The following is a 24750-nucleotide window of genomic DNA, read 5'->3' as shown; positions in this document are numbered from 1 at the left end:
AAAAATGATCATTAAAAATGATAAAAAGATAACTCTCACAGTCCACTATATGATAGGTGTTTAATAAATGAGTTTGGGAGAACTCTAGATGCCACCCCTGTATGCCAGAGGAACCAACCAGAAGCTTTATAGCACCTACAAAAAGTCCCCAACTTCTATTACATAGCAATTCCCAACACTGCTATTAGGGCTACTTCCTTTTACCCATCCTGGTTGAACCATAGGTTTACAAGCTTCTTCACAAACCCACCAGTGACATCATCTAACCCCTCCTGGAGGCTGTAACCTCTCTGAGCCCAAAGATAAGCTCCGTCATTGAGGAGAACTGTCTTGGAAATGTATTCTGAGATCTGAGATCTTCCAAATCCTGTGGTTCTGATTCAACAAAGTCCACAGAATGAAGAGTTCTGGGTGGGGCTGGGGGGATGTGGAGTGGGTGATGGAGAGGTAACAGCAACCGCATTTTCTCCTTGTCTTCCAGAACAGTTGTTCTTCACCCTCACTTAAAGCCTTCCATTTCTAATATTATACTTTACATATAGAAAGCAATTTTAACTTCTATAAGCCTTTTCACATTTATTACTGCTTTTCAAAATAATCCTGCAGAGAGCGTATTATTCCAATGCAGAATTTCTGTGAATGTAAAAATGCTTCCTGAAACCCAGGGTGCCCAATGAAACATGGGTAGGTGCGTACCTGCATGGGCACACATGCGCACATGGGCACACACGTGTGCAGGTGCACAAACCCTCAGCAATCACAGAACCATTGAGGAGGAAGAAATAATGGGATGACCAGATATGGTGTCAGCTTGGTTCCCCTCCAGGTTTCAAAGCCCATATTTTCACTTGAAAGCCATTTAGCCTGGAAGTCCATTTCTTCTAGAGGCGTGGAGTTCATGCTCAGTGCTGTGTGTGATGCAGGAGACATCACTGCCATGCCAGTTCTGGAGAATGTGACAGTCTAGCTGAACACAAACTAAAACAGAGAGTGAGAGAGGGTCCCTATAATTGTCAGGTGACCTGTTCCCGATCATGAAAGTTTTATGAATTCAGAAAAATTGTGAATAATCTTAAGCTGGGCATATTCAGGGAAGGCTTCTTGGGAGACAGGACTTGGCTTAGACCATCAAGGCTCTGTGTAGATAGGTAGAGAACAGAAAAGTCCAACTCCAGTCAAGGACACAGGACAAAAAGGTCCTTTGACCTTAGGAAGTTCCCATCACAAGAAGCACTTGAACACCACCAATGCCCTCTTCCATTTGCTTAGCCCTTGAGATGTTTGCACAAGTTTCCAAAGGCTCTGTCTTTGGTGAAGATGCCACAAGACCCATTGAGGTTGTAATCAAATTTAAGTCTATACCCCCCAAAATAAATGGATTGATGGGTATTGAGTGGGAATAAACATAGATACATAGGTGAGGAGGACTAGCTGGGTAAAAAAAACCCAGGAGATGCCCAGCAGCTATTGTTTTATATGGCTATGTTGAGATGCCTCTTCTAGCTACAGGGTGGCCATAAAGTCTGGAAACATAGATGGTCTTATTTTATCGTGGATTATAATGTTATGGTAATAAGCCATTTATTACGTATTCACCTGTTGCATTACATTGCTAGGACTGCCAAAACAAAATCCCACAGACTGGGTGCTTAAACAAGAGAAATGTATTTTCACAAAGTTCCAGAGGCTGGAAGTCCAAGATCAAGGCGTCAGCGGGGTTGTCTCCTCTGAGGCCTCTTTGTCGGCTTGCAGACGGCCACCCTCTTGCTGTCTCTTTACATGGTCTTCCCTCTATGTGTGCAGCTGTCTGGTGTCTCTTTGTATGTCTTTGGGTTAGGGACCTCCCCCCCAACAGCCTCCTTTTAACTTTATCAGCTCTGTGACAGCCTTGTCTGAAACACAGTCGCATTCTGAGGCACGGGGGGTAGGGTTTCACTGTAGGAATTTTGCAAGGACACGATTCGGTCCGTGACACCAGTGCTTTCAGATTTGGTGACCACCCTGTAGATATGTGAAAACGAAAGCATAAGGCTCCAGGTTCTAGGTTAGGAATCTGGAAGCATTGTCTTTAGGACCGATGCCAACCTGTATGCATGGGCCAGTCCGTTTCAGTGCTTGAGTTGGGGATGTTGCATAACCGGGGCCCAGACATAGAGCAGCCTTGTAGCACGTCGACACAACCTTGGGAACACACGCACGCTTGCCGGGGAGGGAGGGGGGTGTTGCGTGGCAGCACTCCTGCAGTGTGTCTGCCTAGAGCGTTTGCAGAGTTTGCAGAGTGATGGATGGTTTTGTCCGAACTCAGGGCACCATGCCTTGTGGTGTGTTCTCCGGAGCCTGTCACCACCGCTCCATGCCTCATCCCAACAAACCCCTCAGGCACCTCGAATGTAAAACCCCACGTGGCCTGCCTGTTGGCTGCTGCTGATGCAATAGTGTATAATTCAACAGTAATTTATATTCCACACAGGTCTGAGCAAAGCTATAAAGTGCTCTTGAGAGCTAAATGCTGCCGAGGTATTTAATCTCAGCAAAGGAAGGGTTTAGTATACATCAGCTTCCTAGGATGCAGTTGCCATTGGAGGAGGAGGGATCCTTTTTCTGTTTGTCGATTTGCTTCTTTATGGTTTTAAAGATGAGAGAAGGGCTAACAGGGGAGTGTCTGAGGGAGGACTTGGGCTGCTCCTTAGACATCCCTGACGTGCACACCCCCAAGAGCAGGTCTGCAGTCACCACTTTGCAGCACGCGGGGTGGGCTGGGGTCAGAACAGAGGCCTTTTCTCCCCGGAGCGACTAGGGAACGAAGGTGCGAGAGCCCAGGGGTACCAAGACGTCAGTCCTCATTCCCAGGAACAGAAAATGTCATGCAGATGGATTTCATGCCCTAGAAAGCTGCAGAAATTATACTCCAGCGGAGTTTTGGGCACCACTTGGTCACATAAGGAATAGATATTTGGGAGAGTGCCTGTGCACACAATATGTAACTGCCCTGGATTCCTGTGAGAATCTTCTCGAGGGCCTCGGTTTCCTGGCTGGCGGCCTCTTGAATTAGGAAGAGCATTTCTGCTGCCTCATCTGAGGCCTCAGTTTTGATGCTGTCTCTCTCCCCAGGGCCCATTGCTGGAGCGTTACTGCCAATGGCTTCTCTGATCATCCTTAAAGGGGGTGGAGACACACGTCCTCCCCTCCCCTCCTGTGTGTGCTAATACAGCAGCAGCCACGCAGGAGGCCCTGCTCATACCTTACACACCTGCAGCCCGTGCTCCGGGAGTGTGCTGAGCTGAGCAGGGATGGGGTTGACACCAGAACTCTGAATATCGGCTTAAAACTCATGGAGGTTTAAGGTGGCACTGGTGTAGGACCACTGCGGGCCTGGCGATTAAGTGTTCCTTGGTGACATCTCAGGGTGACACAAGAGTTAGCTGCCCCCAAAACAGTGCAACCCCAGCGTGGCCTTTCTCAACATGAGCAACGCATTCCAGACATCGAGGTCTCCATCCTCACCGGGTGAGGGCATGATGGTTAAATGGATTTACAAGCAAGAGTAAGTTGGTCACGGTCACAGTACCATCGCTTGGCACCAGAGTGGGGAGGAGGACAGTGAAGGAACCTGTAAGGGTGCCTGGTAGTCCCACGTAGCTCAGGATTTCCCAGTTTGGGGATGAAAATCCCACCTTCCAGGGCTCCACCCCCATGCCCAACTGCCAGGCAAACTAGGATGGATGACCCCCCCCACTAGGGAGGCAAGATTTGGGAAGACTAAAGAAGTCAGGAGCTTAAGGGAAGTGGGGTTTATGGGGAAAGCGCTGGAAACCTGCGGGTAGCCGGGGAACACCCTGACCAGCTGTGTCCCTGGGGGCTGGGGACACGTAATGGTAATGACGTAGTATAGGATATCACGGGTCCTAGGAATCAATCAAGTAGTGGTGGTAGCTCAAGTCAGAGAAGAGGGTGAGGCCGCCCGCAGGGAGGGTATTAGTGGGGCGAGAGCTTGGGAACGTCGGGTCTGCAGAGACGAAAGAAAGGCGGATGAGAAGCCCCTCACTGGAGATGGAGGGAAGGGATCCCCAGCAGGGGGACGAGGTCCAGCAGCCGGAAGCTGAAACTCGGGGCGGGGGGCGGGAGTCTAATATCTGGCAACCCGGGAAGCGCTAGTTAGGGACGGCGCGATGTGGAGGAGTGGATGGGGAGCTGGTGGGCCAGGTGGGCCGTGTCCTCTCCGGGCCCACGGGACACACGCGGGGTGACGTCGTGCTTGTGAGTCCTGAAAGGGCTGCAGTGGGGAGGGCCCTCGAGGGAAGCAGGTGGCAGGTTTGAGCAACCAGAAGGAAGCATCATGTTGACGTGGTTCCCTCTCCCTGCCGTCCTTCCCACTCCCGGGTGGGGTTCGCCAGCGGGGACCCTACCGGGGTTTGGACCCTAAGGCCTCTGTCCAGCGGGTCTTACAGCACAGGCTCTCTCAGTCTGCAGCTCCATGGGGTGGCGCTGTCTCTTTGAGCTGGACTTCCTGAGCTCCGAGTCCACACGATTGAGGGTCCTGGCATACGGAGGGGTCACGGGGTGGAGGGTCCTGGCACAGGGAGGGCTCACAGGACGGAGGGTCCTGGCACAGGGAAGGGTCACAGGACGGAGGGTCCTGGCACAGGGAAGGGTCACAGGATGGAGGGTCCTGGCACAGGGAGGGCTCATGGGGTGGAGGGTCCTGGCACAGGGAGGGCTCACGGGACAGAGGGTCCTGGCACAGGGAGGGCTCACAGCACGGAGGGTCCTGGCACAGGGAAGGGTCACGGGATGGAGGGTCCTGGCACAGGGAAGGGCAGTCAGATGTCACTTCTCCTTCCAACCAGCTGGCTGCCTGGAGGGCGGGGCTGACTAGGAGTCCGAGGCCCCTTCTAGCACCAGCAGCAATGAGAATTGAGACTGATTAGCTTTATTTTATTTTATTTATTTATTCATGAGAGACACAGGCAGAGGGAGAAGCAAGCTCCCTGGGAGGAGCCCGATGTGGGACTCTATCCTGGGATCCCAGGATCACGCCCTGAGCCAAAGGCAGATGCTCAACCACTGAGCCACCCGGGTGCCCCAAGACGGATTAGTGTTTCCTGCCAAAGGCGTAGACCTGCAACTGTGGGAGCAGCCATCGGACTTTGCTGTCCACAGCTCAGTCCCTGTAAATGGCACACCTTGAGGTCCCCCTGCGAATGGACAAGCCCGGTGCTTTTCAGAAATGTTGACATCACTGGACTCCTTTCTTCAAATGAAATTTCGTGGGGACACAGATGAAAGCGGGGCTATTCTGGCCAAAGAGAGGAGAGAGGGCGGAAGCCTCTTCTACTCCCTCTCCCAGGGGCAGAGCAGAGACAACAGCCAGAAAACCACCGGGGAGGCACTATTTTAGAAGGAGGCCAGGGAGGATCTCTCTGGGAGGATGACATTTGAAGGGGTCAAGGTGAGAAATGAGGCCAGATAGGGAGGCAGGGTCCAGTCGGGTAAGGAGTGTGGGTTTCATCCTGAGTGTGATAGGACACTGTTGGAGGGTTTTGAGCTGGGGAGAGAATTACGATCTGATGAAATTTTAAAAATAGCCCTGGCTACTCTCTGGGGGCAAGGACAGAGGCAGGCTGGCAGTTACCTGTTAGAGCAGCTCAGGTGGGAAATGACAGATGCTGGACTAGGCTAGAGCAGGGAACATTTTGGAGGTGAGAGGCACAGGGCAGTGGTACGTAGGCATGCCTTGCCGTCTCTGCGTTGAGCTCTGGGACAAGGGGGGCGCTGAGGGTGGAGGAGGGACACTCTCCAGACCAGGGGAGGACCCCCTTCTGTGTGCAACCTGGGGGAAATCCTGTTCATCCTTCAGAATCCTTGGGATTCCTTGGGAAACCTTCCCTGGCCCAGCTTGATTGTCTTGGGCAGAGTTGACCCTTACCACCTACCACTGGGTGTTCCTCCCCCTTCTCCCCATGACTGCTAGATGGGGGAGGGACCCTACAGCCCTCTGCTCCACCTCTGATCTTCCAGCCAAAGGGGCCAGGGTTCAGGGTTGACATTAAACCCCAGCCTCTTGGTCCTCAGTCTGGTGCTCTTTCTACTTTATCCTCAACTCTTCATTTATGGATGTCTCATATCCCCAACTAGATGATAAGCTTTTTCAAAACATCTTTTTATTTTAGATTTTATTAAAGGTCCTTAAGAGCAGGGACCATATCTTACTCTCTTTTTATCTTCCTAGCATCTACCGTAAACATAAACACCAACAGATACTTGCGGATGAGCTGTTCTGTGTCCTGGAGCTACTGCCACAGGGATGCTCCCCACCCCCACCCCCAACACACACACCAGACCCGACATCACTTAGATGTGACAGCCATATGGGAGCCATCCCTGCCTCCCGGACCTGCATTACACCTGCCGCTTCTTACAGCCGGGTCTGGGGCACACAGCAGAACCTTGTTCCACGGGGAGAGCTTGGGCCAGAGTTCTTTTCACTTAACTCCCAGGTTGTGACTACAGTTAGTCCTGGAGTCTGATTGCAATTAGGCCCAACCCCCAAGCCATGGAGGGAATTATTAAGAAGATGTGACTGTGCATGATTCCTTGGATCCTCACTTAGGTCTCAGTAAGTGCTCACGGGAAATAAAAATGACAAGATTCCAAAGACCCAGCTTCCGAGTCTCCTATCTACCACTTGGGGGGAGCGGAGGACCTCGCATTGTACTTGGGGTGAAGGAAGAGGAGGCCACCATCCTTCAGCTGAGATACAGTTTCCACAGAGGCTTTCAGAATCTGTGTTAGTTCCCCCAGAGAACCCCAGAGAGTTGTGGTGGCAGCAAGGGATGGGGGGTGTTCTGTACCCCACATCCCCCAGTCAGTTGCCACTTTACAGATCTGAATGTTGAGTTCATCACCTGAGAAAACTGGGTCGGGCAGGGTCCTCACCCACCTTTGCCTCCGTCTCCTCCATGCTCTGGGACTCTTGTCAAAGCCCCTTGTGAGCTGGGTTGTCCAAGGATGCTGCTCAGGAGCAATGGCAACACATTATTCATTCATTCATCCATTTATCAAGGATCCACCAGATACCCGCATACATCCATTTCTCTTTATTTTTTTTTTAAGATTTATTTATTTGAGAGAGAGATTGAGCACGAGCAGGGGCAGAGGCAGAGGGAGAGAGAGAATCCCAAGCAGACTCCATGCTGAGCATGAAGCCCAATGTGGGGCTCGATCCCAGGACCCTGAGATCAGGAGCTGGCTGCTTAACCTACTGAGCCACCCAGGCCCCCTGCGTATTTTCATTGCCAAGTACTAATACACATTTTGAATTTACAAGTGCAGAAGTACGTAAAACCTAAGTCCTGGGTCATAGCAGAGAACAGTAGTGTTATGTGGAAACTACCAGCACCTGTTCCAACTCTTCCCTCTTAGTCACACGGCATTTCCGAACAAGTTGCTCAGATGACTGGCTCACAGGGCCAGCTTTCATGGGGGCCCTAGAAGTTTTCCTCCCTCCAAGGGATTATTGACAAGAGTTAACAAATTTTAACAGGTTCCAAAGTCACAGGACAACTGACGGGAAGTTAAGGCAGGAAGAGCCCCAATTAGCCCCATTAACGTAACACAACAAGATGTATGCTGTCAACCAGCTGGGCCATTTGCAGTTGGTAATTAGGTCCACACGGGCCTAATCTCTTTACTCTCAATTTATCAACCACATCTTTTCCGTCCTGTCCACTCTGCTTGCAGAACACGCCATTAAAGCCCTATATAGCAAGCTTTTGTAACCACTGGCAACTTGGGAAAATCAACAGTTCTGCAGGTTGACCTCCTCCCCGAGAACAAATCACTGGATTTAACCAGGAGGATAGCACACCTTTTGATAGGAAGAAATATCACCATTTTTTTAAAAAAGCATCCTAGGTAGATACGATTTATATAAAGTCCTTGGGTGACCTCCTCATACACAGAGCTTCAGTGTGTAAGATGTGTATAAGTGTATATAATGTATAAGATGATTATTTAGTCCAGAGCTCTAGCTCAGAACTTTTTAAAAGATTTTTATTCATTTATTTGAGAGAGAGAGCAGAGCAGGGGCAGGGAGACGGAGGGAAAGAATCTCAAGCAGACTCCATGCTGAGCACAGAGCCCAGTGCAGAGCTCATTCCCAGGACCCTGAGATCATGGCTTGAGCCAAAACCAAGAATCTGAAGCTTAACCCACTGAGCCACCCTGGTGCCCCTCTAGCTCAGAACTTCTATGAGGCTCCATTTCTGTGGTTCGGAGTGCCTTACCATCCCAAGGGCAGCTCAGAGTTGAACTCCGCATGCACGCACACACTCGCACACTTCCTGTCCTAAATCTAAATTTTAGTAAATTATATCTGCACACTCAGATTTCCAAATCAGGTAGTGAAAGTAGCATATTGGAGGCACAGCAGGCCAGCTCTGGTTTGTCTGAATTTGGATTATTTGCAACTAGGGCCAGCACTTCCAGGCTGTCACCTCCTCTTTGGCCATGCCCCCTAGGCTGCTCCCTTCCTCCTGGACCACCTGTACCCCTCCCCTCCCCTGGCTCTGTCTCAAGGTTACACAGAGGCCCTCTGCCCTAACCCAAGGGTCTCACCAGCCTGATGAATAGGAACCATCTGAGCAAATTTTAAATAAACCAAAAGCTTTCCGGAATGCCTGGGTGGCTACATGGTTGAGCGTCTGCCTTTGGCTTGGTCATGATCCCAGGGTCCTGGGATCCAGTTCCGCATCAGGTTCCCCACAGGGAGCCTGCTTCTCCCTCTTCCTATGTCCCTCCCTCTCCCTCTGTGTCTCTCATGAATAAGTAAATAAAATATGTTATAAATACCTACATATATACATACTGAAAGATTTCTATCCTCTCCCCCAAGAGATTCTGACTCCCAGGGCCAACGTGGAACCTCCCCCGCTGTGGATACTGTTGTTGATTCCGTCTGAACCCCAGTGAGCAGCAAGAGGGACTAGGTTGTTTTGTAACTCCCCAAAGTTTGGGACCCCTGTTCTACAAGGCAATGATGGTACCGTATGTATTTGTGTATAATGGTGGTCACTACACACACACGCTTGTACACAGGCACACACGCATATGCATGCGTGCATACATATACACACACACCTGTGCGTGCACACATACACGCACATATGTTATTTCTGGGACACCTGAGCCCAGGTCATCCCTGACACATGGCTTTCGGTTGCCTCTACAAGGAACGTTCACCAAACAGTTACTCCCTGCTCCCTCCACGCCAGCCCCCAGCTCCCTTCTCCTGGTCCTTGCAGCGGGCTCCTTAGTGGTCTCTGGGGATGCAGAGCAGAGTCATGAGTTCTCAACACCCTCAGTCACTCCGTTGAAAGCTCAGACCTCTCAGCTCGAGGAGCCGTGTTCACCAGGTATCAGGCTCCCCCTCCAACAGCCACGTCACAGAGGCACCCTTCACCATGCACACATCTTGATGCGAACTCTTTGTACCCAGGTGGAGTTCCTTTCTTAATCTAAAAGGAAGTCACTAAATTTCAGGTATGAATGTTTTGAGGATCACTTTTCCTGGAAGGAAACACCAGCTTACACGTGCCCTGGAGTCCGTGGGATGGTCCCTTTTACTGCTCCTTCACTAGTTTTGGAAATAACCATCAAAAAACAAAGCAAAACAAAAAACAAAAACTCAGCTGATTTGATTATGTTCTCTTACTATGTTTTTATTTCTCAAGTCTTTGGATACTGGCAAAATTGAGCGTTTTTCGCATGTATTGCTCATGTGAATTTTTTCCTCTGTCATCTGAACTTTCGAATATTAAGTTTCACCTTTCTCTAATAAAACCTTTTTCCTGACTTAGTGGTCCCAAAGTGTGGTCCCTGGACCAGTGGCATCAGCATCACCCAAGACCTTGTTCAAAATCCAAATTCTCAGGGAGCTGGGGTGGCTCGGTCAGTTAAGTACTTGCCTTCAGCTCCAGTCATGATCTCAGGGTCCTGGGATCAAGCCCTGCCTTGGGCTGTCTGCTCAATGGCATGTCTGCTTCTCCCTCTCCCTCTGCCTCTGTGATCTCTCCTGCTCTCTCCTGCTCTCTTTCTCTCTCTCAAATAAATAAAATCTTAAAAAAGAAAAACAAATCCAAATTTACAGGCTGGACCCAGACCTATGAACCAAAAACTATGGCGGTAGGCCCAGCACTCTAACAAGCCATCCAGACTCCAAACTACCCTACCCTAGACTGAGTGGTGGAGAATCATCTTGAACGCAGGTGCACAACAGGAGGCCCCCCCCCCCCCTTGCATGACACCAGTCTTAGCACAGAGAAGAAGATTGCACACTCTGACACTAGCGTGCCTGAGGTTGTAGCCTGGCTCTACCAGTTACTTCCTGTGTAATTTCCGACAGATGGGTTAATCTCCCTGGGCCTCAGTTTCTTCAACCAAATAGGGATAGGGACAAAATAGGGCTAATCATATAACCTACTAAAAAAAAAATCATATAACCTACTGCATAGATTTATTTAAAGGATTACAGTTTCAATACATGTTAAGCACTTAACTGTTCCTAGCACACAACACTTAATAAATGTTAGGTACGGCTGCTACCACTGTGGCCATTAAAACTGTCACATGCTCATGGGCCTGAGGCCTGGAAGAGATAAGGTCTGATCTTAAAGAAACTTGGCCCTCAGGAAGCCAAGGAGGTCTTATAATACATATAAACACAATGCCCCTCCTCTTGTTCCCACCCCCTTAAAAAAAATATATGCTTCTCCCTCTTCTGCCGAGCCAACCCAGCCTTCTCAGACTCACGGGCCCTCCCTCCCCTTTCGGTGCTGATAGAAGGAACAGGAGACTCTGCTCTTGAACTCTTGAATTTGGGTATACTGCATATCTCTAATGGTTACAAATGGGTTTGTAAGTGTATGCATTTTTATAACATTCTTTCTCTTAAAGCAACCTCTTCTCACTGAAGGTCACTAGGAGTCTTCTTTTTTTTTTTTTTTAAAGTGGAGGTCCCATCATTCAGTGTGTTTTGGAAATACTCATAAGACTAGGTTAGATGGATCGCCTGGGTGGCTCAGTGGTTGAGCATCTGCCTTCGGCTCAGGGTGTGATCCTGGGATCTGGGATTAAGTCCCAATCCCATGGGATTGAGTCCATGAGTCCCTGCATGGAGCCTGCTTCTCCCTCTGCCTGTGTCTCTGCCACACCCCACCGCCCCCCCCCCCCGTGTCTCTCATGAATAAATAATCTTAAAAAAAAAAAAAAAGACTAGGTTAGACACATGAGCTCATGCTACTGTGGGTGATGAATCTTCACGGGCAAGAAATCGCATATAGAGTTTCCTGGAGATTTTGACTCCACTGCCCCTTAGTAAAGGAATATCTCCCAGGGTCAGTGTTCCGTGGAGAACACTTTGCAGAATGTTGTCTTGCAGCAAAAGGAAAAGGAATCCCAAGATCGGGATGACTTGTTGATGGATGGGTTAAAGACAAACCCGGTGTTGTATAAGAACATTTTATATAGGAAAGTATAGAGTTTTTCTCTTTAAAGAAGTAGCAAACTACTTTAGGGGCAGGGGTGTTTTCTGTGTCTCCCAAGAAAGACAGTGAATCTTCCTTGCTTTAGAAAAATGAATTGGTCCTCTTCTGCCCCACTACACCCTACATGAGACTCTACTGTAATACTCATTTGGTATTTTCCCACAGGAGAGACTTGCCAAGTTTTCCCAAGACTGGGCAATTATTGGAGAACGAGGAAGCCGTGATCTCTTCATGCTACTCTCCTCTCTGTGAATATTTCCAGATATTGATCTCGTTCACAGACGACTCGTACCTGGGTCATACCTGGGTCGTCTCATCTTTCCTACTCGAGAGAATTGAAAAATGCTGTCAACCTCACTTCTTTCTCTCTCTCTCTCTCTTTCTCTCTTTCTCTCTCCCTCTCCCTCACCCTACCCCCCCCCCCCCCGGTTCCTTCCCTCGCCCTCCAGGAACCTTCTGCATCATTTCACTGTGCACCTGTGTGGCCGGAATCAACTTCGAGCTGTCACGCTACCCACGCTACCTGTATGGACTCCCCGATGACATCAGCCACGGCTATGGATGGTCCATGTTCTGTGCATGGGGGGGCCTGGGCCTCACGCTAATCTCGGGATTCTTCTGTACCTTGGCCCCTTCTGTCCAACCTGTCCCGAGGACCAACTGCCCTAAATCCAGACCCGAGAATGGGACAGTGTGCTAAAAAACAAACCCATACATATATATATATATAAATATATATATAATATACATATATAAAACAAAACTAACTCAAGATGATGCCAGTGCCAAGGTAGAGTTGAGTAGGCTCAGGCACCCGCATCTCGTTGGACTTTGTGTTGCCTCATCACCGAGATGGGGAAAGCATTCCCATCATGTGGCTCTTCCATCACTTCTTAACTTTTGGCTCCATGGTGTCTTGAAGACAGAACGAACATCGCCACCCGTGATAGCGTCCTGATTCCTGTCACTCATGAGGACGGGTGACGGGCAGGGAAGGGACAGTGCCAGTGTTCTGAAGCGGCACGGAAACAGACGAGGAGGTGCCGTCCGTGGGGCCAGCAGTGAGGACACCACCCCAACACCAATCATACCGCAGAGAAACGAAGCCCTTAGTTCGTAGAATGTAACCAGATCTTTGAGGTCATTTGCAGAACCACTTCTCCTGATCTTCCTGTTCTGATTCCCTCCCTGACCCACCAGCGACACGCAAGACGTGGAGGAGAAAACGACCGACAAGAAAGTTTTCTCTTTGTTGCCAAACTTTTGGACAAAGTGGTAGATGTGGGAAGGGGGAGAGAACAAATGTGCTGAGAGGCAAGATCCACGTCAATAAAAGGACACTTCAGTGGATGCTCAGAAAACCCAGTCTTACCTTCCAGCTGCCTTACACTCAGTTAAACAAGAGGCCGCCCTGCCCCTGACCCCACCTGCACTCCTGCGAGGGCAGATCAGAGCCTCGGAGTAACGCTGTGATGTGCGCGTGTGCGTGTGCATGCGTGTGTGCGTGTGTGCGAGACTACTCCCGGTGGATTCCTTTACTCCTTTTCACCTTTTCAATTGGAAATACTGCATCATGACTGTTGTCTCCATCATTTGTGGTCGTTTCGTGGCCCAGGCCGGAGGCCCGAGACCAAGGAAGAATAACGAGGACCAAGCCAGTGCGGGTGCCCGTTCCGTAGCTTCAGATCCCTGGAGAGTGTGTGTGTGTGTGTGTGTGTGTGTGTGTGTGTGTGGTGGATGTTCCCTGAGTGTGGGGTTTTATCGTTTGTGTTGCATTTTTCTATTATTTGTATGTGCAGCTGAAATTCCCAGAGGGCAGAACCGAGAACAAAACCGCTGGGCCGAGGGCCCCATGGTCCATCACGTCACAGTTCTGGGATGCCACAGGATTTAGTCCTCTAAATCTGGAAGTTCAAGACAAAGCTGGGCACAAAAGCCATGAGAGAAGAGGGGGAACACAGTTCAGGAGGGAGAAGGGACGTTGCCTCTGTTGCTGTTGTACAAGTACGTGTACCAAACCAGACCTTCACTCCCCATCATGGAAGCTGTCCTTTGTCACTGGACATCTACCCCTTTCCGAGGGGCAACCTCTGTACAGATGAAAGAAAATGGGTCCCATGCAGAGAAAGCACCTCCATGTCCCATGGGCTCGAGTTTGTATGATATTGTGTAAATTAATGGAGAACTCTTGACTCTTTCCATCTTCTTCCTTTTCCTCTTGATATTCAAGGCCATGCATCCCAAAATAGCCGTCTTAGTGGCTAGCACCCAAACAGAGGTGGCACAAATCCAGCCCAGTGTCTCAGGCTCACTTGAGCAAATTGGCCCTGCAGGTGTTGGCAAACCACGAAGTCAGCCAGAGTCGTGGAAGCTGTAGGGACGAGAGTCTGCTGGGAAGAGTGGGCAGGAGCAGCTGACCGTCACCTCGGTGACCCTGCTGCGGCTGAGCAGCCTTGGGGAGGCAAAAAGTGAATCCCTAGGCTGTACAGTCATGGGTCAAGCACGTAGCTGAGAATTCAGTTGCTTCATAAATAAATGTGCTTTGGGCACTTTGCCAACAGCTCAATAGCCTTCCTTCCCGTCCAAGCACCTGTTCCATCTCCCTGTCTTCTGATCTGTCTTCCTACCAGTCCTCACCTTTCCTCACCCACTAACCACCTCTCCCTCCTCCACCCACAAGGCTACAAGTCCTGCCTGCCTCCTCATCTGCTCTTTTGGACAGTGTGTGTGTGTGTGTGTGTGTGTGTGTGTGTGTAATGCACATCCACATAGGACATCCCATGTGCATGAATGGCCTGAATGAGGGTCTCTGTAAAAGTGTAGCTCTCGTGCATTTTCTGTGTGTTTGTGTCAATATAACCTGGATGCAGCTGTGGATATACCACTCAAGACTTCCTTCCCAGCGACATTGGTCAGCTTCTGCAAAAGATCTCGTGTGTGTGTGCCTCTTGTATGGGTGTGCTGAGAGATGAGGGGTAAGGTGTGGAGCAGGAAATGCTAGTACCTTCCAATTGGGCTTCTAAGAATTTTTAAAATAAAGGGTTTATTCTATAGGAAGAGAACTCATTTTCAAGAAAACCCAATTTTTCTATTGTATACAGAATTTTTAAAATTTTCTCCTTGAAGAGTTGCGTTTCCCCCTTCAAGGCATACTAGGGCTTGAGCAAGAGTGAGAAGCAGCTCAGATTGAGAGGCCTTGTGTCTTCCTGCCAAGAAGTATCTTGAGTGGGCTCTGCCCAGCAGGGAGAGGCAGGGGCCCATGAGCATCTGTTTGAGGCCAGAGGGCTTGTCTGTGACCAGACCCAAACTCCAGCTGTTTTCCAGCAGGAAAATGGGGGAAAAAATTCTAAAGGGGGCAACTTGCTATCACTTAAACTTTTCTTAAGTAGCCATGTTTGAAGATACTGCTTCACCGACCTGTAACTATTTATACCTTCTTTTTTTTAATCCCATGCTTGCCAGAAATGGATCAGCCACTCTTTCCAGCTACTCATCTTTATGATCGATCCTTAATACCGCTTATTGTGTCCCTTCAATACTTTCCTGAAGTGTTAAGAGATTCCTAAGAAAGAAGTCAACCACCTGGGCTTAACTCACCATCAGGAGAACAGGAGCTTTGAGCTGCTGCTTTGGTAGTGGGGCCGGGTAGGAACAGATACACGCTGAGGTCTGATCCTGCTTGGGACCAATTCAAAGCGTAAGCCATATGATCAGGATGGAAGCCCCATACACATGGCAAGTCCTTGCCCCGGTGACCTTGACCCCTCCAACATAGGGATCCAGGTTAAGACCTGCTGCCCCACACTATCACTGATGCAGTGGTTTGGCTGATGGAGAAGGAGGGGGCAGAGAAGGAGAAGGAGGCTGGAGCCCCTGCCAACTTCAAGTCAAAGTAGAACCCAACCTTCTGATGGGATTTAGGGTTAGCAGCCTCATTAAAGCCCCAGCCCCGACCCCAGGTCAAGTTTAATTTCTTACAGATTGTGCATGCAAGGTCTCTGACTATGTATGTGTTCTGAGCTCTGTGGGAGGCGGCTTTCATTTCCCTCCTTACCTACGAGATTGAGGATTCAGGCAAGTGGAGTGTCTGCCTGGGAAGAGGTCCTATCTCTTTTTCTCCCCACTTTGAGAGCTTTGGTTTCTTCGTGTTTCCTCTTCCTCTCTCCACTCACTTCTACTTTCCTTCTGCATCAATTTAAAGTAGTTGATCAGTTAGAATAGTTTAGGAATCTGTTTCTGGAGACGCTCATACTCTTCAAGTAGCCCCCTTCCTCATTTGTTGTGGCTGTGGGCTTCCAGAGGAGATCAGTGGCTTCCTGGCATAAAAATATAAAACAGAATTTTTTTAATGTGCCTATTCCAGCCTCAATCCTTCTGAAAGCCTTTCAATAACTATATCCTTTCAGCTTCAGGGATCATAAAGTTAGGAAGACTCAACATCTCCACCAAATAAAGACAAAGCCTTCCTTGATCACATGTCCATATGCAGCACCCTGAGCCCATTCTGGCATCTTCTCTTGTTGGGAGGGGGGTGGTTTCCCCTAACAATGTTTGCCCTTCCTTTTGTAAGGGGAGACAATATCCTGGAACTCTTGAGTATGGATGGGCCCTACCTCATAACAGTCATCCACAGTCATGAGAAGAGATCTCAAATGAACCATGTGTAGTTCTGATTTAATGGGGGATGTGCTGCTTAGATCCCTAATGCTGCCCACCTGAGTCAGACTCAGAATAATGAAATCAAGTACAATACCCAGAGCCATTGACTCTGTCTTCCCCTGACGTATTCTGGGAGCATTAATTAACTGGTTTTCAAGTATCTGAGGGGAGGGAGCGGGAAGAAATACACTCTGGTCATCTTTGGGGTAGTTTGTGTGGGTTGCTTGGCTGATTCTTACAGCTAAAGGGAAGCTGCCTTTTCTGAGAATTTTCCTTCCACTCCAGGGGCTGACCATCCCAGTGGACAAATCCAGCCCCTTCCAGGGAAATATGATGAGTCATAGTGAGAGGTGATTTCACTGTGTTTAGAAATCATGGGTGCATACCAGGCAGGTTGGCTTCCATGCCATCTTCTAGCTGGTATCCAATAAAGTAAGGGGACAGGTTTTTAAACAAGCCCACCTGAGTTGATAGACACAAAAGATTCTGGCGTCTCTCAAAGCAGTCAACTTGGTGGGCTTTGTTTGCACTCTTTCCATTGATGCCTCCATGGTGCAAAATGTCTCCTAAAACATTATTGTTAGTTCATAGATTACATTGTTATTGGCTGTTGGATTACTTTTTCTGAACAATAGGAAACTGTAGAAAATTAGAAAAATAAAGTACAAAAAAAAAAAAAAAAGACTAAAGGATTGTTTATAATTCCATCACTCAGGGGCATCATGATGGTCACAGCCCCAGCACTTCCACGGTCAGTGGTTGTCTTGGGTTGGCAACTGGGGCTAGGAATGTAGTCCCAGACCACAGAACCGCACTGGTCTGCATGGACTTGACCCTGTGTTCATAACAGAAGGAGCACAGGGCTCTGAGCCCCGAAAGACCACAGAGAGACTTTTCGAAAAAGTCAGTGCCAGAGCTTAGAGATGAGCAGAACAGAGTGAAAAGATTCCTGCTTTGGTATTTTTTCTTTCTCTTTCTTTCTTTCTTTCTTTCTTTCTTTCTTTCTTTCTTTCTTTCTTTTCTTTCTTTTGAGTGCTTTCTCAACCTAATTATAGGTGTAAGAGCACTGAAGCCAGAGTAACTCACTAATTAAGCTGCACATCTATAGTGCAGTTACTGTAAAGTTCATTTCAGCTCTGCACTAAATGATTTGTGACTCTGGGCACTGTGTCTTCTCCATACTTGAACTTCCTCATCCACAAAATGAGGATAGTGATAACACTTTACCTCATGGTATATTAAGGGTGACAAGGAAATTGCAAAGTGATTTGCAAACATGACGTGTCACATAAATCACGCATTGTTCAAATGATCCTGCAGCAGCAGAGCCCCCATCATGCGGAATTCTTCTGTGTGATGTCTGGTCCTCACTGCTGGAAGGACAATTGGGAGTGAGCGGTCATCTTGGCCACCAGATAGGGCCGTTCAATACAGCTTCAGCACGTGGGATTGTTTTATCATTCGAGTCCCTCACAGAGGTTGGCTCCTTAATTTACCCATTCTCAGGCTTCCTTCCTTTTGTCCAAAGCCAATTTTGCAAAGGGCACTCTTAATCCCTCTCGATTATTCCCAGAGGTCACGGAATGAGTAAACCATCTGAAGCAAGTAGCATATATGAGCTAACACAGTTAACTATTAAGCAAGGCATGGGGTCAATGCCTTTTTTTTTTTTTCTCTTTTCTTCAAACATGATTTGTGGCTGTACATGCCCTAGCAGTGGGAACAGATCAGGGTCTGAAACATTTTTTAATGGTCTTTGAAGTTTAAGATGGGAACCAGTTTCAAAGAACTGGAATCTTCTTTCTCTTGTCAGTTGGTAAAGCAGATGGCTTCATCAAAAGCATATGGGTTCTCATAGGAAGTCCTTTAGATGGTGCATTCACTAGGAGATGTTCTGGGTGTGATCCTATTTGGGAAAAACTGAATCCTAGGTTCTAGACAAGAATGCACTTCCAAAAGGGTCTGCACACTTTGTGCTTTGCAGGGGATCTGGTTTCAATGTTACTGTGAGACCTTCTCTAAGAGAAGTCCAAGTCCTTGCTCACTATAAGGATAGGGCCCAACCAAGAATGGGGGGCCTACCCAACCACAGGGGGTGTTTGTTCACTCTTGAGAAGCAGAAAATTGGGTGTAAGCATGGAGGGGTGCACAGTGGTAGCTCAAACCTGGCCTCACTTTGACAGATGCCAACTTTGGCAACTAATCCTATTCTTCATTTCCAAGGACTGAGTGTTGCTCCTTGGGGAACTCTTGTGTCTCTCTCTTCTGTCTCCCCTGACTCCCTCTGGCCAAACCTCTCCCTTCTTTCCCCATCTCCTGGAGACCCTCTCAAGCCTGAATGTTTTGGTGTGTCTGTGTCGTTGTGGATGTGATGATGCCTTTCACATAGGGAGCTTTTACTAACTCATTCTCAGACTACTTTCCCACTCCCACCCATGGTGTGACTGTTTTAGATCTAAGACTATTTGTAAAAATGTACAAATAAAAGTGGAAACTGAAAATAAGGGGGAGGGTATTGAGACTAGACACACGCATTGACGTAGCCCTCAGTTTTTGGAGGACTTACGTAGACTGCCCTAGAATCCTGACTCCAGGTGGGATTTGAAGGGAAGGAAGCCGTTGGCACAGGAGTTGTTGTTGTTGTTGTTGTTTTTTCTGGTTGCTTCTCTTGACAGTCACTAGTGTCTGCTTGGGACCCTCTGTTCTAAAGCTTTTTGCCTTTAAAGTAAAATATATTTTCCAGAAAGTCAAAGCAAGTCATCCAAGTCTGAAGGGCGAAGGTCATCACGAAGGTCACTGCAAAGACCTGATCCTGGGTTTGCATTCGTAGCTTTGTCACCGGCTCACTGGGGGCCTCAGGCGAGTCTTGTTACCTCACTGTCTCTGTGTCCTCTCAGCCAAATGGGGAGCAGGGGGCTCCTGGGGCCCCTGGGGCACCACGTCTCCTTGGCCATTCTGCTGCTATCCTTAGAGGCTTCGGCCCACGCAGGTGCGTGTGCTTCCCCCCTGGAGGTCCGTTTGGAGAGTTATTCCATGCTCCTCTTGCCCCTCTCACTCCGCAGAAAGTAACCTCAAGCTAACAGCCAGTTTGTGCTCCAGTCCAAAGCCTTTGATCTACCTTTTTGTTCTCAGATGCCTTTTCCCACCCATTTTGCCATTCTCATTTTGCTATCCTGACAGAGTTTTGCCAGCTGGGGTAGGAGAGTATCAAAGGAGATGGTGCCTGTGAATTGCTTTGTAATCTGTGACTCACTGTACAAACATGGCTTGTGATGTCAGAAGCAGGGAGGCTGGCTAAGGGATGCTGCCAAGCAGAAGGAAGACAGCCCTAGTGGGTGGTGGGGTACAGGCCGTGGGCAGCAGACGTGAGTTGCCTATGGAGGTAAGATAAAGAAAGCTTTGGGAAGGGGTAATGGGAGAATTACCAGAGCATCCTCAGCATGGCAAGGATGAAACAGGAAGCCCTGAGAGGCAGGGAAGTAGCAGGAAGTAGGAAAGAAGGACGGGGAATCCTACAGCACAAGGAGGTGCCTCCCCTCGGACTGAGAAGATGAGGTGCCCTGAGGTGGGGCCTATAATCCAAGCCTTCCTCCTTTCTGATGGTCCGCAGTGATCATCACTCCGGGACCGGTGTCAGGAAGGCAATTTAGACCAGTGCTGTCCAACAGAGATAGAATGTAAGCCACATATGCAATTTTAAATATCCTAGTGGCCCCAGTTTTAAAAGTCCGAATAAACAGTTGAAAGTAATTTTAACACGTTTCCACCCAACATGCCAAAACTATTATTTTAACGTGGAATCAATATAAAACATTACTGAGATATCTTACATCCATTTCCTTTTAATGAAGTCTTTGAAATCCAATGGGCACTTTATTCTTAGAAAGCATTGCAGTTTGGACCAGGCACATCTCCAGTGTTCAACAGCCACACATGGCACCTGGCTACCATATAGGACAGCAAAGATTGAGACTCTTTGTTAAGATGTCTAATCGGACCCCCTCCCCCATGAGTCACTCGGATCTCCCAGGTGATAGAGGCCAGAGGTTGGTGTTGGCCCAGAGTAGAGCACAGCAGGGGCAGCCAGTCTGCTATCCTAACCCCTGAAATTCTGCTTCACCTGCTTAGTCAGAGAGGACTATCGCTTGTCAAATACATGTCACCTGTGCCCCACAGGGTGTCAGCACTGCCCCTGGGCATGGCGCCAATGACTCCTCAAAGTTCTAGAGGCTAGAGCAGGTCACTTTCTTCAGCTATGAGAGCACCAACTTATCCCTATGCACATGCCCTTTATCGTACAGTGGTGAGGGGGGCTAGACAGGCCTCCTCTTGGTCAAGAATAATGAACACACCATTTTGTCATCTAGTCCAATCATCTGCTAAGAACATCTCACCAATATTCGGAGCTGTTCCTTTCAGCCCCTTAATTTCCTTACATTTGTATCTTTAAGTCAAGTGCTAAAAGGGGATCCGCTGGAGATAGCAGTGACCACAGGCAAGACTGGGTTTTCTAGGAGGTTGTGGTGATGACAGGTTCTGTCCTTTGCACTGGGACTCAGGCCGCCACTGCCTATCTGTCCTCCCTGACTAGAGACCTTCCTTAGATGCGAAGAAACCTCTTTTGTGTGGGGTGGGGGTGGATGGGGAAGAAGACAGTTTTCCGAGATCTTAGCACAGAGAACAGGATAAAATGCAAGCAAGCCACCCCTGGGCATACTCAAAGCATTTCAAAGAGCCAGTATGACAAGATTTAACTCATTTAAAATAGAACATTCTGAGCCCTGTGTTACCAAGTGAAAGAAAATGAGCCCCTTTGGTGAGTATGTTTTCTATATGGTCATTAGACAGGGATCATAACTGACAAAACTCTCGAACACCTGGAGTGTTTATGGTCCACCAGATTATTGCTTGGTCAATATAGATTTCTACAAATTTACCCTTCATTTGCCTAGTGCTTTCTGACTGGTTAGACAAGGAGTGGTGTGTACTGCAGGATCCCAACACCGCCTCTGCCCTGGGAGGTAGCAAATTCCTGTGGTTATTGGTGCTAAAATAAGATTAAATATTCTGTTAATTCATTCTGATACGATGTGAATAAATGTGTTGTTTCATCTTAACAAGAATGCTACATCTTATCAGCTCTATTGTGCTGTCTGTTACTTCTCATAATTAATTAATTACAGGAAAGGTGATCCAAACCAGATCTCGAGACAATTGTACTCTTCGGAGAGGTGAATGTAACAGGAAAGTGGGAAGTGGGGGGGGGGGATGAAAAGGGAAATTGCCAGGTTCCCGTGATTTTTGCAAGGACTGAGGAAGCAGAGAGCATTTGGGGGACTTCACTGACACTCCATCTTGCAATTTTCTTTTTCAAATTGGCAGAAATATCGTCTTTCCATCATCGATCGAAGAAAAAAAAAGTGTCTGGTAATTAATTCAATGACTTGTTCATGGAAAAAAAATAAAATAAATAATCTGTCAGTTGTGGAATGTAAACTGATTAAACAATTAAATAAAGAAGATCATGTTGTGTGTTTTAAGTAATTGTGTCTGCTTGGGGGAGAGGGGGCGATGCTGCAGTGTTTGGTGGAGGAGAGCCATAATTTCCCCTCAGGGTTGGTATAGAAAAAAAAAATAGAACAGCTCTCTATAGATAGCAGATTGAAGACTAATCCTGGAGGAAATAGACCATAAACATTTCAAGAAATGTGTAAGCCAAAGGTACGTGCTTTTAGAGTTTGGTGAGAGCAGGATTTGGAGAGTAATACAGAAGAGAAGGAAACTATTGTTCTTTTTCTCCTTTGTTGGCATTAGTAACTTTTTGAAGAAAGCTTTGTAAGATGCTGGAATGGCTGGTTATGTTCTAAGCCCTAAGCCTCTTTCCCAGCCGTCAGCGAGGAGAGAGACTTCTCTCTCAGCCTTCATCATCTCTGCCCCTCGCTTAGAATCACAGTTCCCATCCACCCATGTGCCTTTTAAAAGTGTCTGGCTCCTTCCCCGGGGAGGACAGCTCGGAAAGAAGACAGTGGGAGGCACATGCGTGTTAAAGGGCATTATGTGTCAGTCGACATTGCGAAGTTTTAAGCAAAGAAACTGGCTCCATCTGGTGCAAGTGGAAAAGTAATTTACTGAAAAGCATGAAGCTCATAGCAGAGGCAGGAGGAAGCAGCTAGAGAGCCAGAGTCACACCCCAGGCTAACCCGGACTCCTGCCAATGCTGCTGTGGGACTCCCCGAGACCCTCCGGGGCTGCCTCTGCCACCACCTTCACCTCGATGGGCTCCCGGGTCCCTCCACCCTTCAGGGGGTAGCCCCAGAGTCAGAATCTTAGGTGAGTGCGCCAGCCCAGGGAGTGCAGGAAACAGGCCCAGAGCCTCTTATTTCTGTCTCTGGTGGTAAGCTCTGCCTCCCACCAAGATCAGATAGTTCTCCAGACACAGGAGGAGCCATATGATGCTGGGCAGACCAAAAGGGGGAGGATCCCGCACTGAGAGTGTCCCTGCATCTTTGTGGTGCATCCGAGTAGTGGTCGAGCGGGCAAGTGTCTAATCTTCATGATCATCGCTGGTGCCATGGCTCATAGCCTCTGGCAAAAGACGTGCATAGTGCTGGACATTGTCCTGGAAGACCTGCGTAGATGTAACCTGAAAAAGGAACACTCATGTAGGCAGTGGAATTTAAAAAGAAAAAAGATCAAGAATTATCATCATCACCTTGGAGGCGATGGAAATGAGCAGTAAAACGTTTCAAAAAGTAAGTACGGGTCAAAGGTAAGTAAGTGCCTTACAGAATGGGTGGGGAAGGGTCATAAGTAGAGAAAGGCTCGGAGCAACGGGAGGCCGGAATCCTAAGCCCCCCTCCCCTCTTGGTTGTCACGTCCTTTGGAAGAGAGAGAGCATGGATGTTAAGAAAGGAGCAAGGCCTTTCAGCCCTTGTGCCTTCCAGGGAAAGCAGGGGGACTTCATGGGCTTCCCTTCCAGCCCAGGGTGGGGGTGGGGGTGGGGGTGGGGAGGGGGATGATGCGCCCATCAGGTGCTATGAATCTGTGCTGCAGCATCCTGGCCTGAGGGGTGAGCGGAATGCTGGGATGCCCCGTAGACAGCCCGGGGTAAGCCGCAGAGACGCAGTCTGCTGCTCCTTTTTCCAATGAAGCACAACTTTGATTTCTGTGTCCTGATGAATTACGTGGTCCCCTGGGTTTGTGGGAAATGCATCTACTCCCTCTCACCCCAGCACATGTGCCTCGAGGCACAGAAGTCCCCCCAGTGAGAGCTGTTACAGAATTGGAGAAAGGCAGCTCTGGGAACCGTGACCAAGTCCCCCAAATATCTGGGGGAGGGCAAATATATGCGTGGAGGGCTGCTGTCTTCCAGAAAGCCTTCCGTTCCTGAATGTCCATCCTGCTAGGTGCCCACCGCCTGAACCCCATGGCACCATGCCACGTCTCTCTCATGGTACTTAGTGCTTCCAGATGAAATTGGTGTTTTCCTTGGGATCTCCTTAGGAACTGGATTTTCTTAAAGAGCAGGGATTCTGACTTAACTCCTCTTCATATCCCAGTGACCGACAGGGCCTGGTGGGTAGTCAAGGGCTCAGTAAATATTGATCTTAACCAACTTAAGTCTTCCCCCATCCACCCACTCAAGTTGGCCCTCATACTGGTGCGGGGTTCTTCCTTAAGTGTTATTGGGATCCTCATACCCACCCTCAGATTCCATGATTTGTTAGACGGGCTAACAGAACTCCGAAGACCTGTGACACTCAGGGTTATAGTCTGTAACACTGACAGGATACAGATTAAGATCAGCAAAGCTTCCAGTTGTCCTCTCCCAGTGGATTTATACAGATGCCACTGAATTCTCCCAGCAGTGCTGTGTGACAAAAGGAGTCTTGCCAACCAGGGAAGCTCACCCTAGCCTCCGTGTCCCGGGATCTAGGGGGGAGGTCGGGTGTGTAGGCATCAAATGCTCATACAGCTGACCTTAGCTGCTCAGCTTCCAACCCCTGCTGGGGTCAAACTGACACCCTGTGGACGAGGTCCCCACCATAAATCCCAGTGATAGCATAAACTAGCTGCCATGGCCCAAGGGAAACCAGGTAAGCCAAGACCAACTCATCAAGCAAGATATCCCAAGGGCTTAGAGGTGATCTCCCAGGGACTAGTCAAGGGTGTTACCTTCTTTGGGATGTGCAGGCTTCGGGCAACCCAGATGTGCAGCGTCAACCCTTCATTGTACATACAGTAAGTCATGTGATAAGTTAAATCACACCAAACATAGCTCCTCTCCACGTTAACCGAGTTCCTTTCTAGGTTTTCTAGATTCCTTCCTTATCCCCCTTGACCCCTTAGAGAGAGACCTGACCCTGCCCTTTGCAGGTCACGTGCTGAAGCTCTTTGTCTTTGGTCTCTTCCCCATCCCAGCTCCTCAAAAGGCTCCATGCACCCTTCACAAGGTGCTGGGGTGAGGATGGGGACTGGGGGAGGGGGCGCAGGTGCGTGAGTCTTTAAGCAGATGTGGATTCAAATCTTCCTATATATAAGTTGTGTC

The 24750-nt window shown here is 48.7% G+C and overlaps 1 protein-coding gene across 1 annotated transcript in view; it reads left to right on the top strand.

Annotated features, from left to right (window-relative positions):
* The window catches only part of TMEM178B (transmembrane protein 178B), a 342764-nt gene extending 321022 nt beyond the window's left edge, over window positions 1-21742 (top strand). Inside the window, exon 4 of the mRNA XM_025433717.3 lies at window positions 11993-21742. Within this exon, the coding sequence (XP_025289502.1) occupies window positions 11993-12243 (251 nt within the window). The 3' untranslated portion in view covers window positions 12244-21742. The remainder of the gene's footprint in view (window positions 1-11992) is intronic.
* The last annotated feature ends 3008 nt before the right edge of the window (window positions 21743-24750 follow it).

This window comes from Canis lupus, chromosome 16 (genome assembly GCF_003254725.2).
Source record: "Canis lupus dingo isolate Sandy chromosome 16, ASM325472v2, whole genome shotgun sequence".
Classification (NCBI taxonomy): domain Eukaryota; kingdom Metazoa; phylum Chordata; class Mammalia; order Carnivora; family Canidae; genus Canis; species Canis lupus.
Note: the sequence above shows the minus strand (reverse complement) of the source record. Positions and strands in the feature narration are given on the sequence as shown.